Source organism: Harpia harpyja, chromosome 12, assembly GCF_026419915.1.
Source record: "Harpia harpyja isolate bHarHar1 chromosome 12, bHarHar1 primary haplotype, whole genome shotgun sequence".
In the NCBI taxonomy this organism is placed as follows: domain Eukaryota; kingdom Metazoa; phylum Chordata; class Aves; order Accipitriformes; family Accipitridae; genus Harpia; species Harpia harpyja.
In genome coordinates, this window is record NC_068951.1 from 42,346,575 (window position 1) to 42,370,008 (window position 23,434).

General features: G+C 40.7%; 1 protein-coding gene across 1 annotated transcript; it reads left to right on the forward strand.

Annotated features, from left to right (window-relative positions):
• The first annotated feature begins 12,019 nt into the window (after window positions 1-12,019).
• On the forward strand, window positions 12,020-21,687 carry NMD3 (NMD3 ribosome export adaptor). The gene is made up of 15 exons (XM_052803853.1): window positions 12,020-12,124; window positions 12,385-12,519; window positions 12,962-13,058; window positions 14,081-14,161; window positions 14,574-14,702; window positions 15,265-15,355; window positions 15,538-15,616; window positions 15,938-16,034; window positions 16,316-16,433; window positions 17,026-17,171; window positions 17,872-17,984; window positions 18,703-18,775; window positions 19,278-19,384; window positions 20,256-20,326; window positions 20,793-21,687. The coding sequence occupies exons 1-15, from the start codon at window positions 12,081-12,083 to the stop codon at window positions 20,924-20,926; spliced, it is 1,515 nt and encodes a 504-aa protein (XP_052659813.1). The 5' UTR covers window positions 12,020-12,080; the 3' UTR covers window positions 20,927-21,687.
• The last annotated feature ends 1,747 nt before the right edge of the window (window positions 21,688-23,434 follow it).

Consider the following 23,434-nt stretch of genomic DNA (forward strand, 5'->3'; position numbering starts at 1 on the left):
GACAGCACAGAGCTCATCCCGCAATTCCAGCAGCAAAAGCCAAAAATTAAATGGGCTCCTCTTTACTCTCTGTCTTTACACACAGGAAGGAAAACTCAGCCTGAACTAAATAAAGACACCTTGGTTCAAAGCATGATCAATTTTGTCCTTAATATATTTATTCCTTAGAGTAAGCAATATTTTGCCTGAATTTGACGAGCCCAAGTTATGAAAATATCTCCAGGCAACTTATATGGAAACTCCCTAGCTGTAAGGCTATGATTCACAGGTGGAGGTAAGAATTAACTCTGAGAGTTCACATTTGTCATCATTGGTGTCTGCTCCACCCTTATTTCAGAGGCTGCTTTCAGTAGTTGCTACATCAGGACAGCTAAGGGCTGATAAACTCTGCTGATCCTGGTGTTTCAGTCAGCCCCGAAGTGGGGCTGTCCTGGAGTTGTTACCAGGATAACTGAGGCCTCCTTTAGATTAGAATAAGAAGCTCTGAGCTAGAAATAGGCTGTAGAAATTGCTTCATGTGGCCTAATACAAGCTATAGCCCCCCTCGATTACCAAGACACATTAGTCTCCGCTTAAAAGGTAAATTAAAAAGATGCATGCATACCCTTTACATCAAACTATGTATCCTACTGCTGAGACATGCTCATGCTCAGGCACGAGAAAAAAGCCAAGAACCAGGACAAAGAGGAGAGAGGAAATATCTACATGATGGAGAATAGGATAAATCTGGCAAACCTGTATGAAAAAAATCAGATTCTGCTTTGCTTACAATGACTGAGCAAAGAGGCAGGACAGGAGAAAATGAAGGTAAATTGTGGCAGCGTCAGGAATAGACATATTGTCAGCTTGGGTGCTGTTTCAGTTATTTTTTTGACAGCTCCTATCTTTGCTTCATAATCATGGAGTAGATCAGAAATATCTCACTATTTCAAGGTCATATTCAAGGATGAATTACATGCCATGAATCTTTATGAGCTTTAGATATTTTTAAAAAAAATGGACAGGAAGAGAAGATGCAGGTAAAATGTACATCATGGAATATTTGACACAAAAATACTAAGGCCAGGCTCAGAATAAAGCACCTTAACATCAGAGAGGGCTGTAACAGGATTGAAGCAATGTAATTAAAAGACGGGGTGACCAGGCACAGCAAACAGCCTCACCCATCAGGCTGGCAGAGGAAAGAGCTTGTATCTGTTCTTTGCATTCTCCACAGCCACAAATTGCACAACAAGAGAAGCCTGGTAGCTCATATACACTAATTATCTGCCAAATGCACAGAGATTGAGTGATTTATGAAGTAACAGTTGGAAAAAAGATGGTGCAAATCAAGTAGACGCATCCAACTCCACACATGCTGGTGCCTTGCCCGGGGAAGTACAGGACGAATCAGGTATTTCACTCAAGGTAAATAATACTTAGCTCCCAAGAAGCCCTCTCCACATCACAGATGAATACTTTTTACTTCCCTTTCCAATATTTCTCCTCACATGAGGATAAAAGGCACAACTTGATGAAATCAAGTAGAATTAGACCACTATGGAGGTGAGCGTACCTACATCTAGCGCTGCGTTCAGCTGTCCGTGCTGTCTCACACTTGGTGTGGAGAAACGTCAAGAAATGCTAAATGCTTCATGTATTAAAGCTCTTCACATCTGGCTAGATGTGACTCATCTGCTATCCAATAATCTGAGTATTTTGGTATCTAAAAGCTCTTCCTCATCACAGATATATTTTGGTGGCACCCGAATACCGCAGAGCCCCATACCCAGTTCAATAACAGCTTTCTATTCAGAATTACTGTGCCCTCTAAAATCTGTCCCATCCGAACGTTGTTACAAGAACACAGGACTTGGGCACTGAAATAAGCATCTTATTGCAGCAGCCCTGGGAACGTGGCCTGTTTCCCAAGAAATCTCCAATAGCAAAACTAGCATCACTGAGGTCATCTTTTATATAAATGCATATACTCCTAAATAAATCATGAGCTGCAAGCATTCATACCAGCTTTGAAAGCTTCCACTCACAAAGAGCAGTCTACAGTCAGTGCCTTTACATTAAAAGTCTATCATATAGACAATAAGTTCCGGTTTTGCAATTTTATAGCTGAGCAATACCTGCACAGACATCTTTTAATAGCGATGTGTCAGATCTCCATGTTGTGCATGTGCCAGCAAGACGGGAGCGGTGGAAAGAAAAATTCAACCCACTAAAATTGCAACACCTCTTCCTGAGAATTTATCTTGACGAATAATTATAAAATGCATATACCATCATAGAGGACTGTTGCAAGCAGGAGGAAAAAAAAAAAAGAAGAAGAAAGAGCTAACTGCCATTACATTTACCAAGCCTGCTACTTCAGCAGTGTCCTAGGTTACCATTGGTAAGATGCTTAACACTAAAACGCTCACATGGTCTGGTGGAGCCCTGGGTGGGCAGGGTGTCCCTGCCCTCCTCCTTCCATGTTTTCCTTTCCTGATTGTTTGTGCAATTTTCATTTATCAGTCCACACTCTCTGGCACAAATTACCTACAAACACGCAGATTTGTTCTCAGGTTCTTTCTGCCCCGGGTCCCTTTGAAGTGCCCCTATTTTGCAGTCCAGCCCTGCCTCAGAGGATTATTTCAGCGATAACAAGGTTGGCATAGTGACTGCTGGAACATTACCATTGCGTACTGAAGAAGGCATCAAGTCTGGACAAAAGCAAAGCCACTCAACACCTCTCCTCTGCTGTGCTCCAGAGAAGGAATACTTACAGCAGACCTCAGGCTGCTCCAGTCTAGTGCAAGGCAACTCATCCAGTGCTGTAGTTCTATATCACCTTCCTTTCCTACCCTTTCCAGTTGCCTCCACATGGCCCCCTTGCAAAGTCAGATCGTTGTTACCATTTCTTTAACCTCTCGTTTCCACCAACAAAGTCTCCTTTCCTTACTCCTCCTTCCCCTGATAAACTGTCCATCTTTGGCTCTTTCATCCACATCGAAACACCCAACTTCTGCCTCCGCCATACTCCTGTCCTCTGTTTCCACCCTGAAAAGCAGTGATGGAGGGAGGAGAAGCACTGCACACCCCAGCCAAAGGACAAGGGATACAGGTTTGTTTCTAGGGCAAGTTCGCTGAACTGTTTTTTGGCTTTTTCTCTGCTTCGTTTTGTCTCCAGCCCGCAAGAGTGAGGCAAGTCTAAGAAATGCCAACACCATCCATAATTTTTATGCACAGGTTTTTAACAGATACAATGTGCAAAATATTTTTACCTGCATATTGCTATTCTCATATTATCTCATAAGAGAACTCAAAGTGCCAATATCTGAAAATATAAATTCTACAAAAATACATTCATGTTACTGATGCCAAGGTCCAGAGTTCACACTGGTGTGGACCCTCTCCTGGCAGCTCCACTCCTCTCAGCACAACCCACCCTCTCACCGGGTTTCCTTTAGCCAGCTACTGGGATGAGATGTTTTTAGCTGAGACACGGAAGGTTACAAAAGGCAAGTGGAAAGGAAACTGCTACTGTACAATAGTCTCTAAGATCCCTATCATGTTCTGATGAGCAAATATTTACCTTTTTAAAACAATTATTTCTTGGTCTGAGGTTCAGGTCTAGTGCATCCCAGTACAGGTAACAAACATACCAGTACTAAAGCAACACTTTCTGACTCCTGTCCATGCTTTTGCTTAAAATTAAATCTTTGCCATGGCTGTTCCCCAACCCGGGTAAAGAAGGCTGAACTGAGTAACAAGACCCATCATGATCTTTTACACTAAAAAAGAAAAATTGTAATAAAAGCGATTGCTAAGTTGAACATATCTGTGGGAATTGGCTGTACTTTCTGCATAGGTTCTCATGGTTAGACAGGCAGGTACCAGTGCCACATAAAACTGCCACCCCTCTAAAAGAGTAACACTTTGCAATCTCAGGAGAATAGCTAAGTATTAAAAAGCAATGGAGAATTAATTACCAAAGTGAGTTTCTGTGACAATATAGCATGTTAATAAGACAGCATAAAGGCTGAGCTGCTGAAGTTAACCTGATGATAAACTAAAAGCTTTGGGGTTTGTGATTATCAAAAAACAGTAAGCTGTGATGTTTGATAAACACAACATGGGTGACAGGAGCTGTTGACAACAGAAGTTAGCGTGAGGAGGATTTTCCCTTGTAATACCCAGAAGAAGATCCTATTTCATGAATCTAGGACATCTATCTCCTTGTTCAAGTAGCGCAATTCAAGTAACTTTATGGTTTCGGTTATTTCGGTTTTTAAAGGCTACCAAGAAAAATTCATCTGCTGCTAACCCCATGACAGGCATAGAAGTAATTCTTAAAAGGCTCTAAGAATTTAGAAAGCAGAGGATGCCTTTCAGCACAAAACTGCTGCATGCATCCACTGTGCCTCTGACTGCAGCAGCAGCAGGACTGGGTTTGCACAAAACCAGCACCTATGCCTCTGGCACAGTGAGCATCCAGCTACTCCCAGCTGCTTCAACACACAGCAAGACTGAGAATTATCCCCCTCTGCTGACGAACAGCAGCATTTACCTGTTACTCTGTGGTACCCCTTGCACAGCCTGCATGTAAGCTGCTGCTCTCTCAAACACTATTCAAGAAGTATGCCCTGCACTGCATCAAATATGTCTTATATGCAAGTCTTATGCAACACATTACCTAGTTAAAAGGAAACTAAATCACAGATATCTGTGCTGCGACAAAGCTCATTAAAGCTTGATGATGCAACGCACAGGTCTTATCTATTGATCAGCTGAAAGTGGAGTGTCACAATATGCTGATCTCTGTTGCAAAGCTATTTTAAAGAAGTTTTTTTTCAGCTCTCTTTGTTCCTGCCTCTGAAGTTCAGCACTAATAATGTTTGTGGCTCGTACTATAAATTGGATTGCTAACTGGATTCCTCACAAGGAATTGAAGAAATAGGCAAGAACTGGAAAATAATTGGAGCATTATCCCAGTAAAGTTAGTGCAGATTATCTCACAGAAAGCAGCCCCTGGAAGTGTTGTATCCCAATGGAATTAGCTAATGTTATTCCTCCCATTCATATCGCTCCTTGAGACCACAGAAGTCAAGTTGAAACAGCAGTACCTCTGCCAAAGCACAGCTCTGCATGCGCTGCATTGTTGAAATTATTAGTTTGCAACTTCACAGCTGCAATCAATAAAAGGCAATGAGAGCCCTTCTTTCCTAAAGGAACAGGCCACTTGGCGATGTCTGATTAAAACCTTAACTGGGGGGGAAGATACCTCTTGGTCAGCGAAGCAGCTGCCTGGTCCCTGCTGGGAGCTAGATCCTGGCTCATACTAAATTTGGAAGCTGGGAGCTACTGCCCCACATGCAGGCAAGGCACCATCTGTTCCCACGCTGGAACACCTCCTGCAGCTTCAAGAACCGCTGCCTCCACCTTGCATCCTTAAACAGCTCACTTGGCCACAGCCCGACCTTTATTTCCCCACTCTGAGTACTGACTGTGCTTCTGTTATTTGTCTGCTCTCTGAATGGAAACGACTTCATTCCTCCAAATCATTACTTGATGCAATGAGAAGAGTAAAATTGCCAGGAATGTATGCGTGCGCAGGACCTCGACAACTAAAAATACAGACTAGATGTCACTACGATCCTCTTAAAAATTAAATCTGACATCAGTAAAGATCATAGAGGTGTTTCATTGTTATTATGCAACCCTTCCCATGTATCCATCTAAATGTTGCTAGTATACTTCTACAGTTAAATGAGGGTATTTTTATTAATTTGTGACTTGGTGGAGCAGAATGTCCTAGAAGTTGTGCACACTGCTCTGAATCCCAAATTTATTTTACAGTGAATATTTAAAAAAAAGATGTGTAAAACACTGTGTTTGCTTTTGTTCTTAAATTCCTGAGAGTTTTACATTTAAATTAACACAGCTAATGAAAACAGTAGCCGAGACCAGAACAAAACCTCTTTGTTGGAAGGTCAGAGCTGCTCTAACTGGACAAGAGGTCCCAGGAGCTCCTCTGGTAGCTTCGCCACCTCCTTTCCTGGATCCAGTTTACGTGAGGGAATAGTGACCTCAGGTGTCTGTTAAATTAATCACAGCAATATCTGTCCCATGAATTTATCCTTCTATGCTGCTTCTATTTATTGGTGTTTCTACTGAAAATTAAGCTGCTGTGAGCCAGCTGTTCTGGCTGGCACACCTCCACAAACGCTGTCCTGGTTTTTCTTGCCTTGGCACTTCAGCTTTCATGCAAACTACGTACAGCTATTTACTCAAGGGCCCAGTCATCCACATATAACCATAAGAGCAAACCTATGTTAAAACTGTTTTTAAAATGCTGTTCTTGCTTTCACTACATATCGCACAGATCCTTTTAATGCTGCAACTTTGGTATTGTTTGGTAGCTTGGAGACTAAGCAGTACTTCTAAAGATCAGATACAAAATCTATTGCAAACCTTAGGATAAACTCATCTTGACTTGCATATGAGTTCAGTGTCATTCATAGAATTCAAATGTCAGTGTACACATTGGTTAAGTATTTGGATAGCCTAATGAATATAAATGAAACATAATACAGCATAACATGAAGTAGCGTGCTTATGGTAATGGATTATATAGACCCTAAAGAATATAACAGTAAGAGCAGAAAACTAGTATATAGCTTAAATATAATATTTAATACTTATTGAAAAACAGCAGAGGGAAAGATAAGAAATCAGTGCAAACTGATACGCTTTTCACTTGGAGTAAGATTCAACCAGATGTCTAAATTTACCTAACAGCTAATTGCTAGCAAAAGCTATTGGCTCTTTTCTGCTTAGATTTCTACTGGCTTAGTGATGTGAACCCAGTGGCAAGGACCATTCCTGGTGCAAAGGACAGGGTCAGGAGTTTCCCCAAGGGTCAGCAATATGTAAAAAAAAAAAAAAAGATTTTTCACTAATGGCCATTCACACCTTCAGAAACTGTACCCATCCAGAAAAGCTCTTTCTCTATACTGTCTCCATTTCTACAAATCATTCTGATGACTGGTTCCTGGATTAATGGGATTAAAAATAATGTTTATTGAAAGACATGTGCCTCTTGGAAAAGATGAATCAGGGTAAAATGACACTTCAAAATCTTGCTACAGCTGTTGATAATGATAAAATTAATGGAAGAGTGAAAAGGTTCATTCTGGGATGTAATAAAGTATATAGACTAAGTGAATTAATTATACAACTGTTCTAATTATTAGACAGCTCTATAAATGAGGTGTGTGTACTGTACACACTGTCAATTAATATATTCTGCATTTCTATAGGATGCTTTTTATACATATTTTAATTCATATTTTCTGATTCTGTAACTGGAATTAGAAGAAACTGAGTTATTTAAAATCTCACTGTACAACCTGTTGTCCGTGGCCTCAACCTTTGAAGGAACTATATGGACCTCAACGTGTCTCAAAACGGACCTGCACAAAGACAAGATGCACAGTACAGAGAAGCTTGTAGGACCCAGACCACTGAAGAGCAGGGCCTTTTGCTTACCCTTTCATGACTACTGCAGCATTCAGACTGATGCCACGATAATGGGGTCTCTTCCCCATCTGAACAAGTGAGCTCTGCACAGACACAGATGCAGAGGATTATCAAGTACACACTTTTCATACTGAGTATTTATTTCCCAGACGCTCTCATCCTAGCCCGTAAATCCAAATGGAAAAAAGTGACAAAACATTTAAATCACTCTACATCCCCAAATCCTGCGAAGAAAAATATGTAAAATAAAAACTTATGCACACTGCTTGCCATGCTTCTGACCTTAGGGAATCCTAAGGAGTAATTAACAACTCCATGCAACCAGTCATACATTGAAATGCCAATACAGTTTTAGACAGCAGCAGTCACAGAAGGGGGAACAACATTTTTCACCCTCACCCTTTCCACTCTCCATCATTAGTACTAGAGTAGCTGATGGTGGAGACCTGACAGCTTTATCACCCAAGCTGCCAGAATTTACAAAGCCACCTTTAAATTCATGGCAGTGCCTGTACACAGTCTTATAACTCCTGCAGCTCCTGGGTGAAAAGGGAAATTAAATGGAGCTGTGAAAACTGAAATGTCCTGATGAGTTACCATCTTGCACTTTAGATAACAGCTCCAGAGACATTTGCAGGGAAAGAAAAAAACACTCAAAGCCTCGGCCCACATTAGAAGTATAATTCCTGTAGGTTTATTTCCAGGAAGGTAAGCGGTTATTGCCACTTTCTTACTTCTGTGTTATATATGCCGTTAAGCAATGCATGGCTGTTTCAGTGAGAATGAATGAGAATTAAGCCAAGAGCACACATACAGCAGCAGCATATACAGACTGGCTTGAAATCCAGGCCCCCCCATCTTTCTCTGGCCTGTTTAAAACAGTAACTGGACATATTCATAGTTATTTTCCTGCCTTGTGTTCCCCTGGTCATTTATACCAGACCACAGGTGAACGCTCCCAAACCCAATTTTTCTGTTTCCACACTGTAGTTTTATATTGGCTCCTATAACCGTGGCTGCCCAACATATGTACAGAACAGTGAAGAATCACATAAATGTACTTATGCACTGTTTTCTTCCAACCCAGGATCTCCTTCTGTGCCCCTCGCACATTCCCTTTGCAGCTGGTAGGGCAGCGAGGAGATGGCATGTCTGGTTTTGAAGGCACACCAGGCCTGTCATATATCCTACGTGGCTCCTCGGAGTCTGGCTGCAGTATCAGTAAGACAGTAACTAGCATACAATGGCAAAAATACACGGTGATCTTCCCAAATGTAGTGTATTAATTTAAAAGACTGATCTGGACCACCACAAATCAAGATTATGCAGCTTGACAGGGCTGAAAAATAAACCCATGTCCATCATTTTTTCTACAGGCATTACCATAGACATGTGGTGATTGCACGCTCAGAAGAAATCGACAGCCTACAGGATTAATACTCATACCTATGCAAATCTGACCCTCTCTTAAATGATTTGCAGTATAAATGATTCCCTAAGATGTCAGATCTCTGGCTAGTGCCAGCTTGTAGCAGGTAAGGTCTTACCCATAAACCCATTCCTAAAAATGCCGCCAATTGAGAGGAAATATCCATCTCGACAACTACAATAATACTGGCTTTTCTTTGAATACTGGATCCTCACTAGGAAGAGATGTGAAATATTTTCAGTCCTCATCACACGGCCAAAGTCCACGTAATAAGTTCTGAAATCCACACCTACCATTGCTAAAGTTCTCAAGGAATTCTGTGGTCTGCTTTTTATCTTGTTTATTGTGTACACAGATGTAAAATCTCTCAGAAGTGGTGCTAAGACAATAACAATACTTTGACTGTTTAAAACATACAAGTTTTACTTGGATGGGTGGAAGCCATAGGGGGACAAGAGCTTGCAGAGGCAATACAAAGTACCTTGCTGACTACGAAGAACATAGTTCTGATACTAACTGGCAGTAGATGGTGGCTGTGCCTTGAGCTGAGGTAGGGTTTAGTATATTAGCACCGAAATAAGATGGAGAAAACTGCAGCTGAAAATAAATCTGCAGTGGGAACATTTAAAGTACTATTAGGATCAAATTCTCTTCCCGGTGACTTCACAGAAGATCTGGCTCCTATAAATGACAGGCTTTGTCTTACCCCTCTTGCAACGTGAGACCTGCCAAGTTACAGCCTGGAATTCACAGGAAGTGTATTATTTCATAAATCAAAGAAATCAAAGATCGAGTGATTCATCAGGGCTTGAAAGTAAAAACTATATAGTACCCACTGCGCAGCAGGGGTTCTGAAGAGTATGGAAATGAAACTTCAGTGCAGGGCAACACTTTTTTATCTTTTTTTGCTTTTTCCTTTTTTCTTTTTTTTACTAATATGATCCATAGTAAGTCTCCAGAGAGGTCTGCAAAGAAACTTAATTTCAAAGGAGCACAACTGAGTAACAGTCTGTGAACACAAGCAGCCCAAAGAAAAACGTGCCAAAGAAGAAAAAGCAAGTCAGACAGCTCGACAGCCTATGATTTTCAGTCCCCAAAGCAACTCTAAAGCAACCAAACCCACTCTTCTCTTCCATCAGGATATTGCCACATTAAATAAACCACACAGAACGTGTTGATGCAATTCAGCTCTACTTTTCTCCATCGTAACTGTAAATCTGCAGAAAACAAACGCTGACTGGCAAACATACCTTAATATCACGACAGTTCCTCTTTTCCAAAGGGAACGGTTGGTTATTGTACACCACGAATGGAATCTAACCCAAATGGATTGTACCAACTCCTTCTTCTAAACCAAAGTATTATGTAACTCTTAATTAATGAATTACGACAGCATAGTTGACAACAATCTCACTGTAAAGTTTTTTTTTAAGCTTTGTGGGTAAGCCATATTAGCAACGGACCCAGAAAGAAAGGTATTCGTTGTCCTGCTGTCCTCCCCTGGGGAAACTCAAAAGCCTCTTTCTGAAGGGGAAGGAACAATCCTTCAGAGAAGGTGATAGGTGAAGCAGAGAGGAGAAACTTGGTGCTGTTAACTTGGTGCCAGGCTTGGATATTTGGTATTCAAAAAGACGGATATTAATTGTTTTGAATCACGCAGGCTGGAAGGGACCTCAGGAGGTCTCTAGTCCAACCTCCTGCTCAAACCAGCGTCGACATGAAGCCAGAGCAGGTTGCTCAGCATTTTAACCTGCTTAGGCTCGACACCCTCCAAGGACAGAGACTGCACAACTCCGTAGACAACCTGCTCCAGTTCCTGACTGTCCTCATGGTGAAGAAGTTTTTCTTAAACCACTCTGAATCTTTCTTGTTTCAACTTACACCTGTTGCCTCTCATCCACCCACCACGCACCCCTGGGAAGAGCCTGGCTCCTTCTCCTCCATGACCTCCTCATCAGGCTGGGTGGCTGCTCTTAGGTTCCCTCAAAGCCGTCTCTTCTCCAGGCTGAGCCAGACCCCGTCCCTACGCTCCCCGATGAGGAACGGGCTCCAGCCCTGACCGTCTTGGTGGCTGCTGCTGAATGCACTCCAGTTTACCAAGTCTTTTTTTGTACTGGGAGACAAGCGCCAGCCTGGAAGGTGAAGTCTTAAAACTTATAATTTTCTTTTTTTTCTATAAAATGTAACTTCAAATAAGTTTTCTCAAAATCCAGCAAGGCTTTGCTAAGAACTGGCCATCATGAAAAGAAAGTCAGTAGATTACTGACATCAGTTAGAATAATGTCCTCTTATTCTACTATCTATTGTATATAATCTAAGTTCTCAGAAGAAAATGTGATCTCATTGCTCAGATACAGAAAGACTGAACAAAGGGAGAACTTCCAAAGCTTTGGTTTTACCCATTTCTACAAGTGACGAGAAGTTGCCAGCTGATGCAAAAGGTAGCTAGTTAATTCTGAAACTGGAAGATAACAGTCTTTCCAAAATCAATACTGAAAGTAATATAAATTTAATGCCAAACATCCCTATTCTTACTTTTTCCACCAAAGTTGGAAATTCTTTTTAAAATGCGCTTAAAGAAGTGTTTGGAGATGTTCAGCCACAGTTGACTAACAGGTTAAAACAATGATAAAACTGCTTCGAAGCAGTATTTCTTGATAAATTAGCAGCGACCTTGAAAAATTAATTCCTGTTGAAAAGGGCCACCTCCTCGTGTATTGCTGACAGCACCAGTCCACACCAATTTCAGCAGGATTTGCGAGCGTGCAAGACCTGTCAGGTCAGTCCCCGTGCTAATAAACGAATGCAGCGCATTTCCATGAGGGAAAAAAAAAAAATTAGGACCTAAATCTATCGGCCGAGGTTGTATTGCACTGCCGCCATTTGCTGCAACAGCAGCACGGGCTCGCCCCGCTGGGGGGGGGGGGGGAGGATCAAATCCCATGATTTAAAAAAAAAATAAATAAATAAAAATGAATTAACGTGTCAAAGACTCGCTAACTACTACCGCCGCTCGCCAGCGGCACCCCCGGGCGGGGCGGCCGCCGCCATTTTGTGGCCGCCCGGCCTCTCGCGGGACCGCGGCCCTCCTCCCCTTCCTCTGCCGCCCGGAACCCGGCTCGGCGGGGCGGCCGCCGCCATGGAGTACCTGACGGGACCGCCGGCCCCCACTCAGGGCAACATGTAAGCGGCGGGCGGGCTCCGGGGGTCTGTTGGCCGGGTTTCGGCCTCAGGGGTGCCCCGTTGCCGTGAGGGGGGAAGGAACCCGGGCGGCCATAAACCGGGGGGGGGGGCGGCTCTCCTAGGCCGCCGCTTCTCTTTAAAAAGAAAATTTAAATTAAAAAGCCTGCGCCTACCTTCGGTTTCCCCCGTGGGTTCCCGCAGCGGTCCCCTCCGAGAGCGGAGCTGCTGTTTCTGACTGACTTTTCCTCCCTGTGTTCCAGCCTCTGCTGCCAGTGCGGCGTGCCCATCCCGCCCAACCCGGCCAACATGTGCGTGGGGTGCCTGCGGGCCCAGGTGGACATCACCGAGGGGATCCCCAAACAGGGAACCCTCCATTTCTGCAAGCAGTGCGAAAGGTGGGCAGCCGGGCCCCTCTCCCCCTCCCCGGGGGAAGCGGGCCCTCTCGGTGCGGTGGCTGCGGCTGGAAAGCAGGGCAGCCGTCTGACAGGGCTCTGTCTGCTGCGCATCCTCTTGCCTGGTCTCTTGAGGTTTTTCAGCACGTTCTTGTATTTCTGTCCTTGAGGAAGCAGAAGGCTGTTGGTGTGTAAGGTCTAGAAGAAATCAATGAGTGAGTGTATGGCCCTTGAAAGAAAAAAAAAAAGCGGGCGAGTCGGTAAGGATGGCAGTAAAAGTGTGAATGCACTTGGAATGCACAAATCTTAACGCTTGGGGAGGCAAAAGCTGTAGGTGCATAGTTGATACTAAACCTGAAAGCTTGGGAAATACCTGCTCATCTCTTGAGTGATTTAATTTGCTGAAGCAGCTTCAATAGGCTATAAAACGCTTCCTGTACCGTAGGTATCTTCAGCCTCCAGGAACCTGGATTCAGTGTACCTTAGAATCAAGAGAGCTTCTTGCTTTGTGTCTTAAAAAAATCAAAGCTTCGCTGAGCAAGGTGAGTAGCCAATCCTATCGGTATTGCATAGCGTGTCTATTGGTATTGCATAAAGCGAAGTCCAGCTAACTTACACAGGGTTCAAACCTTCCAGAGCAGCCGTTTGTACTTGTGTAGAGCTTATCAACTCATTTATACTAAACGTGGAATTTTGAACATGCTAGAATTTTGGACAATTCGGTAAGGACAGGGTCAGGTCTAACAAAAAATTACCAAGTGTACTGAGGAGGCTCTTGCAGTGCGATTCAGAGCATACAGTGTGCTGCGCAATTGCTGCTGTATAGATGGGAGTTGAGCATAATTAACCAAAGGAAGCTAACCTGTTTTTAGTGCACTGTCATTTTACAGTTTTCTTTTTAAACATTTTTAAAATTGTTTATACAATTGCTCTTACTGGTTTATGACGATATGAAAGAGGATTGCAGAGCTCTCTATATAGACTAAATTGAAAGCCGCATGTTTAAGTTGAATAAAGTATCTCTTAGGTTCAGGATCTTACCAGATGAAAAAATCTGAGATAGTGGTTTAGGCAAAAAAAATTGTTTTGTTACCGCAGTCATCAAGGTTTAAATTAGATTACCTTGTTGAGCTTCTTGCTATTGGGTCAATACTTAAATATACAAAATATCTTTTGCTGCTGTAAATTTGCATGTTCTTAGTTTTAGAGATTAAATTGGCTCTTAAGTCCCGAGGAAACCGTTATACTATCCAAATTCATCATTGCACGGCATCCAGAGATGCTGTTGAATAGTGTATTCAGTTACTCTGGTGTGACAGCCTGAGGTTGCATCGCCATTATTTTAGGTAGATCAGACTCTGTGTTCTAACTAAGTGTTATTAATTGGGTTTGGTATACTGATACATATGGTTTTAATTAAGGTTTTTCACCTCCTCAGTTCATTGAGAAGCTATGAACTACACCATAAGCTTGTGTTTTGTGGTAGTTAGAGGTGCATGTTTTTAACACATGTACTAGCACAACTGCTGGCAGTAGCTGAGTTCTTGTCCTTTCCCACTGGCAGGTCCGGCTGATTGATGCAGGCTTTATTTGGACTGAACCACATTCTAAGAGGCTGAAGCTGAAACTGACTGTTCAGAAAGAGGTAATTGGAGTACAGTATTCTGCATGTGGCTTTTAAAAAGCTTTTATGGCAAAGAGTATGAATTATTATTATTATTACTACTACTGCTGCTGCTGCTACAACTACTAGTACTACCACATTCTAGATAAGTGGTTCTCTTTGGTAAAATCCAGCATGTGTTTACTGGCTGATCTTGAAAGAATATTGTTTTCATCCTGCCTAAATTTTGTCATTGAGGTGCCATTCATTGCAGTTTGAAGAAGGTTATCGGCTGTTCCAGTAAAGCTGGGAAAATACTACTAATATATGTGACCCACATATAGCTGTCTGTCACATAGTTTTAGTATAGTATGGAAGTTATTTCAGAATGCTGTGGTAAACTAGCTGCCTTGACAAGACTAACGAGGAAACCTTTTAAACTTTTGTTTTGCAGGTGATAAATGGAGCAGTTCTTCAGCAAGTATTTGTGGTGGAATATATAGTTCAATCTCAAATGTGTGAAGACTGTCATAGGATTGAAGCTAAGGATTTCTGGAAAGCTGTAGTGCAAGTCAGACAAAAGGTAGAGGCAAACTGAATTTTCATTTGTTCGTGGCAGAACAATCAGGCTGACAAGTATTTGGGTGATTTTCTGATTTTCTCAGAAAAAGATGTACTCACACTTGCACATTGCCACGGTGATACGTTTTGTGTTCAAGGTTTGGTTTGGGTTTTTTCTTACTGATCTTAGTTTAGAAAAACTTCCTCTCTGCTGTCCGGTATTATGAGCATATTCTTTTTAAATGATGGCTGGCAGGAGGATCTTGTGTGAATTACAAAATATCCTTCTGTATTTTAAGGCAGTGTTGGAAACAGTGGGACAGATTGTTTATAAAAATTTAAATCTTGTTTAAAGAAAATAGTATCTGTAGCAACCAGTTGCACAAAAATGAGAAACAGAAGCTTTAAATAATTTGGTACATATAGAGCACATCTCTGAAATCTTTTTGGTTACTTGGAATAGGCTTTGGACTGTTCCTTCTCTAGGTGATCTCTTCATATAAATGTTTATTCTTCAGAGATACTGCATTTGCACTAGACGGTTCTTAAATAACCTTGATAATTTTAGCTTTATTTGGTTTTAGACTCTGCACAAAAAGACTTTCTACTATTTGGAGCAGCTGATTTTAAAACACAGGCTTCATCAAAATACGCTTCGCATCAAAGAAATCCATGGTAAGTGAGGTGGCTTGTTCGTCTTGAGGTAGAAGAGACTAACCTGTTTTATATTGGAAGAGTGCTTGCATTAGTAGCTATGTACAGATAAGCAGCAGATTATTTAGCCTGTGTATTGTATTTGAAAAAAAAAACCATAGTACTTGAAATAGATATGTTCATCAAGCTTTTTTTTCTTTAAGATGGCCTGGATTTTTATTATTCTTCAAAGCAACAGGCCCAGAAGATGGTAGACTTTCTTCAGTGTACAGTTCCATCTAGGTATATCATTTATGTTTATTGCCTTGAGTACTCAAAAGCTTTTGGGAAATGTCTTTTATCCCTCATTTTTAAAGAATTTTGTAAGTGAAAGTGTAAGGAACCTGTGTTCTAGTTAAAACAGACAAAATCCCTTCTATAGAAGTCCCATATTTTCCACTTAGCCATTGTAAAACTAACCCTCATGCATTTTCCTATTTCCTTAATTTTTTGTATTTGTAGTACACAGCTATATACTTTCATTGCTGTACTTTGTGCTCATTATCTCCTGTTTCAAGTAATGTCCTTCTTGCTGCCTGAAGGCTCTGTTTTTGTGTTTTATAGATCAAAATCATCCCAACGTTTGATCTCGCATGATATTCATAGTAATGTCTACAATTACAAAAGCACTTTCTCTGTGGAAATTGTTCCAATATGCAAGGTAGCTTCTCTCTATTTCATCTTCAGGGTAATGTGCGAAGTGGGTAGGGTTTGGTTTTGGTGATGGAGTCATGATTTATTGGGTATTTGGGAGGATGGGGTAGGTCCACTCCCCACGAAGCATGGAAAGTGCAGCTAGCAGCTATCTTGAGGAGAAGTTATTGGGTGATATTGGGTGGACAACTGAAAATGTAAAGTTTAAAAATCTATTTCAGATTTCTCTAAAGGCTTGATTAAGAATTAAGGAAATATGAGTGTAAATTATTTTCTCTTTGTATGCAGGACAATGTTGTATGTCTGTCACCAAAACTGGCACAGAGTCTTGGTAACATGAGCCAGATCTGTGTGTGCATTAGAGTAACAAGTACCATCCACCTCATCGATCCTAGCACACTGCAGAGTAAGTTAGGGGTTCTTTTCTGCACTACGGCAGCATCTGATTTTTCTGCTGGCACAATTGGGTTTTTGTTTGTTTTCATGAAATCTTGTATTTTTAGACCTTAATGTTGTAAATTTATCTGTACAATCCCTGACATAGAAATTTAATAGCAAACTAAGACACAATTCTGTAAGCTGGATTTCCGTAGTATCCTAGGCAAAATGTGCTGGGTCACTTTTAAGTTCATGGATGTTCTAGGCTAACCACTTACATTTGTCAGCTATATTCCTCTAAAATGAGATGGCATCTAGTTTTTCTCTGGATTATGATTCTCGCCACTTCGATACCAGAAGCACTGTGCTTTGGTTGGTATTTGCTAGTAAGCTCTGCGCATTAGACATGCGATAGGTGATCTGGCTGTCACAGATCAACTGCTCTTGTAGCACAAGTTTGCGATATGGGTCATGTCCTAAATACTTGTGGTACAATAACAAGCTTGAACAAAATGCAGTTGGCAGTTGCATTAATTTTGGCTAATGGTTCCTTTTCCTTTTAATTTCTTGGTAAGAAATTCTCTCCTTTGTGATTGCCCATGCTGGTGGTTTTTTTCCAGTTGCTGAAATTGATGGAAATACCTACTGGCGCCACCCTTTTAATAGCTTGTTCCACCCCAAACAACTAGAGGAATTCATCATTATGGATATCAACAGGGTTCAAGACAAGAAAAAAGGTGCAGGTGCAGGGGCAAGATCAAACAAGGTAAGAGTTCCTCTCTATTTGATTCAGTGTTTTGGGCCTTTCTCTCCCCTCCCTCCCCTACTCAGCTGAACTTCTGTTTTGAATCGTTCTACCTTGCAAAGTCAGATGTATGCTTTTCTATGTCTTGCCATTGGCAAAAAGCTCTTCTCAGGATGCTGTGGACAGTGTTTTGGTTTGGAAATTGCACAGGCATTACATGAATTCCACTTTCAGAAATGCTTTTCTGGTGAAGAGTTTAAACTCTACTTGTTACTGTCATTATTGAAATTATTTTATATTAGCTTTGCAACTCTTCAATTATTAAATTGGTTTTGTTGAAGTATAGAAGCATTTCTTTTTAATCAGAACGAGTGAGTCGGTACCAAACATTTTCTTCTCAGTCAAAAGCTGTATGTGGTTGAAAGCTATGAAATTAAAAAAAAAAAAAACAAACCAACAAAACCAACACCAAAACACATGTCTAGTTATAGAAACAGCTTTCGTGGAATTCTTGTGAAACGTGCTTGGCATGTCCTTTTCTGTACTTTTGTAAAGATGAGAAATGAGGAGTAAAAAGCAATACATTGGATGCTTGATGTAGAAATACAAGTTTAGTTAGAAATATATTTTAAAACAGTAATATAGCAGAGCAAATGTTGTTATAGCACAGCAAGTTAAGCTGCATTTGATTACAAGAGTGTTTTATTTTTCACTCCTTAAGCACACGCTGGCTGAAGCCTGGGTACAGAAAACCTCGGAGTTGAATACAGATCATCAGTATTTCTGCTGTACTCACTTGGGCCACATTCTGAATCCTGGCGACCTTGTCTTGGGGTCTGTTCTGTTTCTTGGTTTTTATTAAATGATTATTTAATGACTGAATTCTCTGGATTCTCTACAGGCTTATGTATTATCAAGAAAATTTTTAACTGTTCCGATTTCTAAATGAAATTGGCAAAAGGGATAGAATCTTTCATTTTGGCCACGAAGAGATGGTCCTAATACAGGAAATCTTTTTTTCTAGCAGAAGTCATCATGTGAAGAGGGCTGTTAGTAATAAGAGGGCTGAAGTATTGACTTTAGCGTGCAGATTGGAATAATGGTTTAGACACAAATAGATGGGAGGGATTTTTAAAATACCAGGGAAGATATTTTTGTTTGATAGGGAGTATTGTATACAGCAATGACAAATGTGAAATTTTTGTAAGATTAGGCAAATTAGGTGATTCTCAAACAGGCTTAAACATGAATGTTATTGGAGCTGTTGTGAGCCCAACAGCACCTCAGTGGATGTTGCTGTTTGGGTTCAGGAGGTTGGGGAGTGCTACTGAACAGAATTTGGGAACAGCAGCTTCTAAGAGTTTTTCAGTTACGACAGCTGCGTGTTGATGTGGATTTTTTTATTTGCTCCTCGCTTCATTTGGAAACATTTATCTTTCTTAGGAGCTGTAACTTACACTAGGCTGCTCTTTAATACACACATATGATACATTGAGTTCAATTTTGTAGACTTACATAAAAGGGTAGGATAAAATACCTGTTTTCATTTTAGATTCGACTTGGCGAACTGCAACTTAAATGACGAGTTTGCCAATAAGATGAACCCACACAATATTCCTGATGTGGTAAGACCATTTTTTTTCTCTGTACAAAGTTCTCTGCGTTACCCAGGGGTATTAGGGAATATAATTTTATAATGAATACTCACTAGTTCCGTATTGCCTAAAGGAAGAGGGGATATTAATATCGAAATTTGAATAGCGTCTAATTTTGAGAACTGTTTTCTCACTACTTAAATTTTCGAGTGGTGGTTAAATAATACATTTACTTCAACTTACCATACTCTTTGATTTTGTTCAAATTACCATGCACTGTCTGGTGAAAACTATTACAACTCCAGTGTGTGTATGCCTCTTCAGGACATAATCCAAAGTGTTTGGAAACTTTTGAATTGACAAATGCTATATAAATTCTATATAAAACTTCTGCGTGCCAGACTGACTCTACCATTTGTTAGCTGATTTTACAGTTGCCCAAGTCTAGACTTGGGTGGTGTTTTGGATTTTGAAAGAGTGTCATCGGTACTGAAGGTGTGTATGTGTAAATACGTGCTGTTTTTCACCGTAGGTACTAATAAAGAAGAGCTACGACCGTACCAAACGCCAGCGTCGCAGAAACTGGAAGCTGAAAGAGCTAGAAAGGGACAGAGAAGGCATGGATACAGATGATGAAAGGTTCAGTATCTGCCATAAAGCTTTTCAGTCCCTTCTACCTAGGATAGTGTGCCAAGTCTAGAAAAAATATTTCTCAGCTTCCGCTGAGCATAAACCCAGTGTAATGCCTAAGCTGATGTGCTGATCGTTATGGAGGCACAAGCAAATGCTGCTGGGTGTGTTTGAGCGGGATACCGGCTCATAGGACAGGTTGATATCGGTGTTCTCTGAAGAGCAGTATCTCTGCATTTTTCCCGCTTCCCTAGTGCAGGAAGTGCTTTAAGCATCTGCACCTTACTTAATGCTTATCCTATTTTGACTGCTAAGTTTTCAGGGAACATGGATACTGAGAACAACGGGCCAGGGGAGTGTGGAAACAGACTGAACCCTGAAATCTTAGAAATAACACTGCAGGTTTTTCAGGTTTACTGTTGCAAAGTATAAAAGCTATTTTTCTGTTTTTAACAAGAAAAGCTTAAATTGCGAGACAAGTGAGTAGTATTGGAAGCATTGTGTCTGTAGCTTACAGTTGGTGTCTGTCTGGCTAAAGGGACGCTTCTGTGAAAACATGCTTGTCACTGGTTTGTTCAGTGACAAAGCTGATACAGTAACAGCAGATTCTAAATAACATTCAATTGAGTAGGAAAAATGAGGCAGTTAGAGTTAAATGAGGAGAGGCAAATTAAACAAATTATTTGGAAACCAGCAGGTGATAATGAAAAAAAAAAAAGCAGAATGAGTTGGAAATGTAGGAGAGCCATCAGAAGGCACGTCTGAAGGACGGCAGATTGCAGTCCTTCCTTGGGGCTTCGTTTCTTTGCTTTTATTTTGTTTTATAAGTTTGCATAAATCCGAAGGAAAAGTGAGTAAATACATTAAGCATCTTTTACAGGCAATACCAGGACTTCCTTGAAGATCTTGAAGAAGATGAAGCCATAAGGAAGAATGTCAACATTTACAGAAGTAAGGCCTTTTTAACCATTTCATTGCATGTAACTAAATCATGACTATTTTTCACTCAATATTTTTACTGAAGTTCTGTATTTGGATTGTTTGAACTACTCATGCCTAGAGAAATGCTGTAATGTAATAGCTTCAGGTATTCAGTGTATTTCACATGCACTGAATGGATGTTGATGGGTTTTGTTTGCTTGCCTTTAACATGAGGGAGAAGCATATTTTCTCCCACACACAAAACCTCTGTTGGGTGAAGGATTTGATACATAATTCAGTGTCATCCATAAGGACAATTGCCATGGGATTGTTGGTTTTTAGGAGGGGTTTGTTTGTTGTTTTGTTTTTGTGGTTTGTTGGTTGTTTTGGGGTTTCGGTTTTTTCCCCCCTTCCTTCCTTGGGGTTGTTCAGGGGATTTGGGGTTTGTTTTCTTTGCTTAGCTGTTTGTTGTTTTTTTTTGTATTTGCTTCTTTAGATGCAGATGTTCCTGTGGAGAGTGATACAGATGATGACGGTCCTCCACGAATCAGTCTGGCTGAAATGCTAGAGGATCTCCATATTTCCCAGGATGCCACTGGTGGAGAGGGAGCAAATATGATGACAGAATAAGAATAGCGCGTTAGTCAATGCAGTAGATATTCCCTTAGTGAGGAAAAAGTACCCAAAACATAAGGAAACATTACAAACTGATCACATGAACATGAAAAGTAACATAATAACTACCACTATACCCTTAAATAATGGTCCTGAATTAATATTTTATATATAATCTTCTAGAGAATCAGCAGTTAAAGTTGAATTTCTGGTGCAACCATTGCAATATAAGTTCCACAAGTTCCTCCCATCCCTGAGTGCTGCCTCCTTGCAGCTTCTGCAGCTGACTGACTTCAGGGTTATACACTGGGAGTAACCATTGTCTTGTGCTGAAGACAGCTGATAAGGAAGGATGTCCAGAGGGAGGGATTTTATTCTAGTTTGCTACATTTGTAGGTGGAGTGCCTACCTGCTGTTTATTGCTTTCATTTCTTTGCATGGGAAGGGTGTTTCCTGTCTTAATCTTTTTGGTACAGTGGTTTGAAGCCTTTTACGATATTGCTAGATTATTCCATATAACAATATTTTGGGGAAGCTCAAGAATGTGTCTTCTGTTCCTTTGGTAAGAGAACTCCAAATATACATGCTTACACAAAAAAACTTCCCTGTAAATTGAGTGAAGATGCAGCTGTTGATCAGAAAGATTGCAAACTTCTGTTAAGTATAATATTGTATTGTATTGTACTATATTCCATGCCTGAATCAGTGGATTAAAAGGAAGACGCATAATGTCTAATTAATACACCAGGTATGAACTATTAAAAAACTATTCAGACGTTTTTTGTCCGTCGTTTTTTAGTTAACTTTAAAATCAAATTTCTCTCCACTGCAAGCCCAAAGAGGACATCAGTAGTGTAGGAGGACATTACATACTTATATTCATCTGTTATAATTCACTTTACTGCACAAAGGTGGTTCAACAGAAATTTTACCAAGAGTTTATGTGCATATACATTTGATTTAACTCAATATAAATAGGGAAGCATAGCATAGCATAGTAAGAGTGGTTTGCCACTGCATTTTTTTAACTTCAGGAAAAAATACTCAAAATGAATGGCATGTGTAAAGGAGGGAAATACTAATAAAGTGAAGTTGGAAAAAAATGTGTAGGATTCATCTAACAGGGTATTAACGGTACCTCTATCAAGGATCTGTACAGCTCAAATGAGAACACTTGACATAGTTTGTCACAGCTTGTATTCTTGTAAGAGAAATAAACAGGGCTGAAAATTCACTATTTCTCTGCAGTATCTGCTGAGGAGGTGTCGAGAGCACCTTTCTCTACTTCACCGTACTTCACAGCTTTTCAACGCCTCAAAGAAAAGCTAAAACAATCAAGGAGTTAGCAGTGTTCAGCCTACTGCCAGGTGAGAGAAATTTTTGCCTTATTCTTTAGTTTAAATGTAATCTTTTGACTAAGTGTTTCCAAACAGGTATGAATCTGCTGGATTTCAGGATTACTGTCTGAGCCTAGGCAATATGCCATAGAAGGCAAAGGTATTTTTGATTGTAAAAGGTGGAGCTAGGTCTAGTTACCAGTTACGAGGATTTTTTTATTCTGTCTCACAATCTTGTATCACCCATTTGTAAAGGGGGAAAAATGGAAATTCAGAAAGGCAGTTTTGATGTAGCGAAGCTCTAAGCCATCTGTCGGCGTTGTTAGCAGCTCAGCCATCCCTTAGTGCCATCTTTTACTGTGTGTTTGTGTCACACTAAGCTCTTCTGCTTCCACTCTCAGGAGCTTTGTCATATTTTTTTACTATGTAGAAGAGCAGTTAAGAAAATCCATAAAGCTGCTGAGAACTAAAGGTACAATTTATCTCATGACAGTAATTTAGTTCAGTGTAGGGAAGGCATAAAACCATGCTTAAAAAATATTCATGAGAATGCAGCTGCATAGCTAACCTGAATTATCACTGCAATAAAAATGTTTTATTATACATATTCTACAGTAGCTACACCTGCCAGTAGTGCTGGGGAGATGTACATAAACTCAATTCTAGTGAGCATTGGGCCAAATCTGTGGAAATTGAAGAACTTTAATTTGTAACGTAGCCAATGAATGCATTCTGTGTCTGGATGAGATGTGTTTTGGGTTGTGGTTTTTCTGACAAGGTAACAACGATCAAGCCTTTATCTTGCATAGTTTGGTAATAAGCTTGCTGTTGTTGGCAGGTGAAGGGGGAGTAGTGAAAGCTTGTTTTAAACTGTGCTGTTTTGATCAATCCTTTTCCTTCTTCTCTAAGGTTTTCCTTCATAGTGTCTCTCAGTAATTTCAGATGTATTGCTGTCTTGTCTGTCATCCTGTTTGTTACTGGAGATATCCCTCTTCCTTCCCGCTGCTCCGTGGTCTGTTGCCAGTCTGTATTAGGTTTCAAGCATCTTTCAGCAAGAGTCTTGTCTGGAAAGATCTCGTGCTACAGGTGCTAGGCAAACAAGTCAGAAATCTAAGTATATTGCTTGGCTTTTTGTGCGTTTGTTTGCTAGCTGGTAACACATAGTAACAGCTCTCCAATGAGTGGG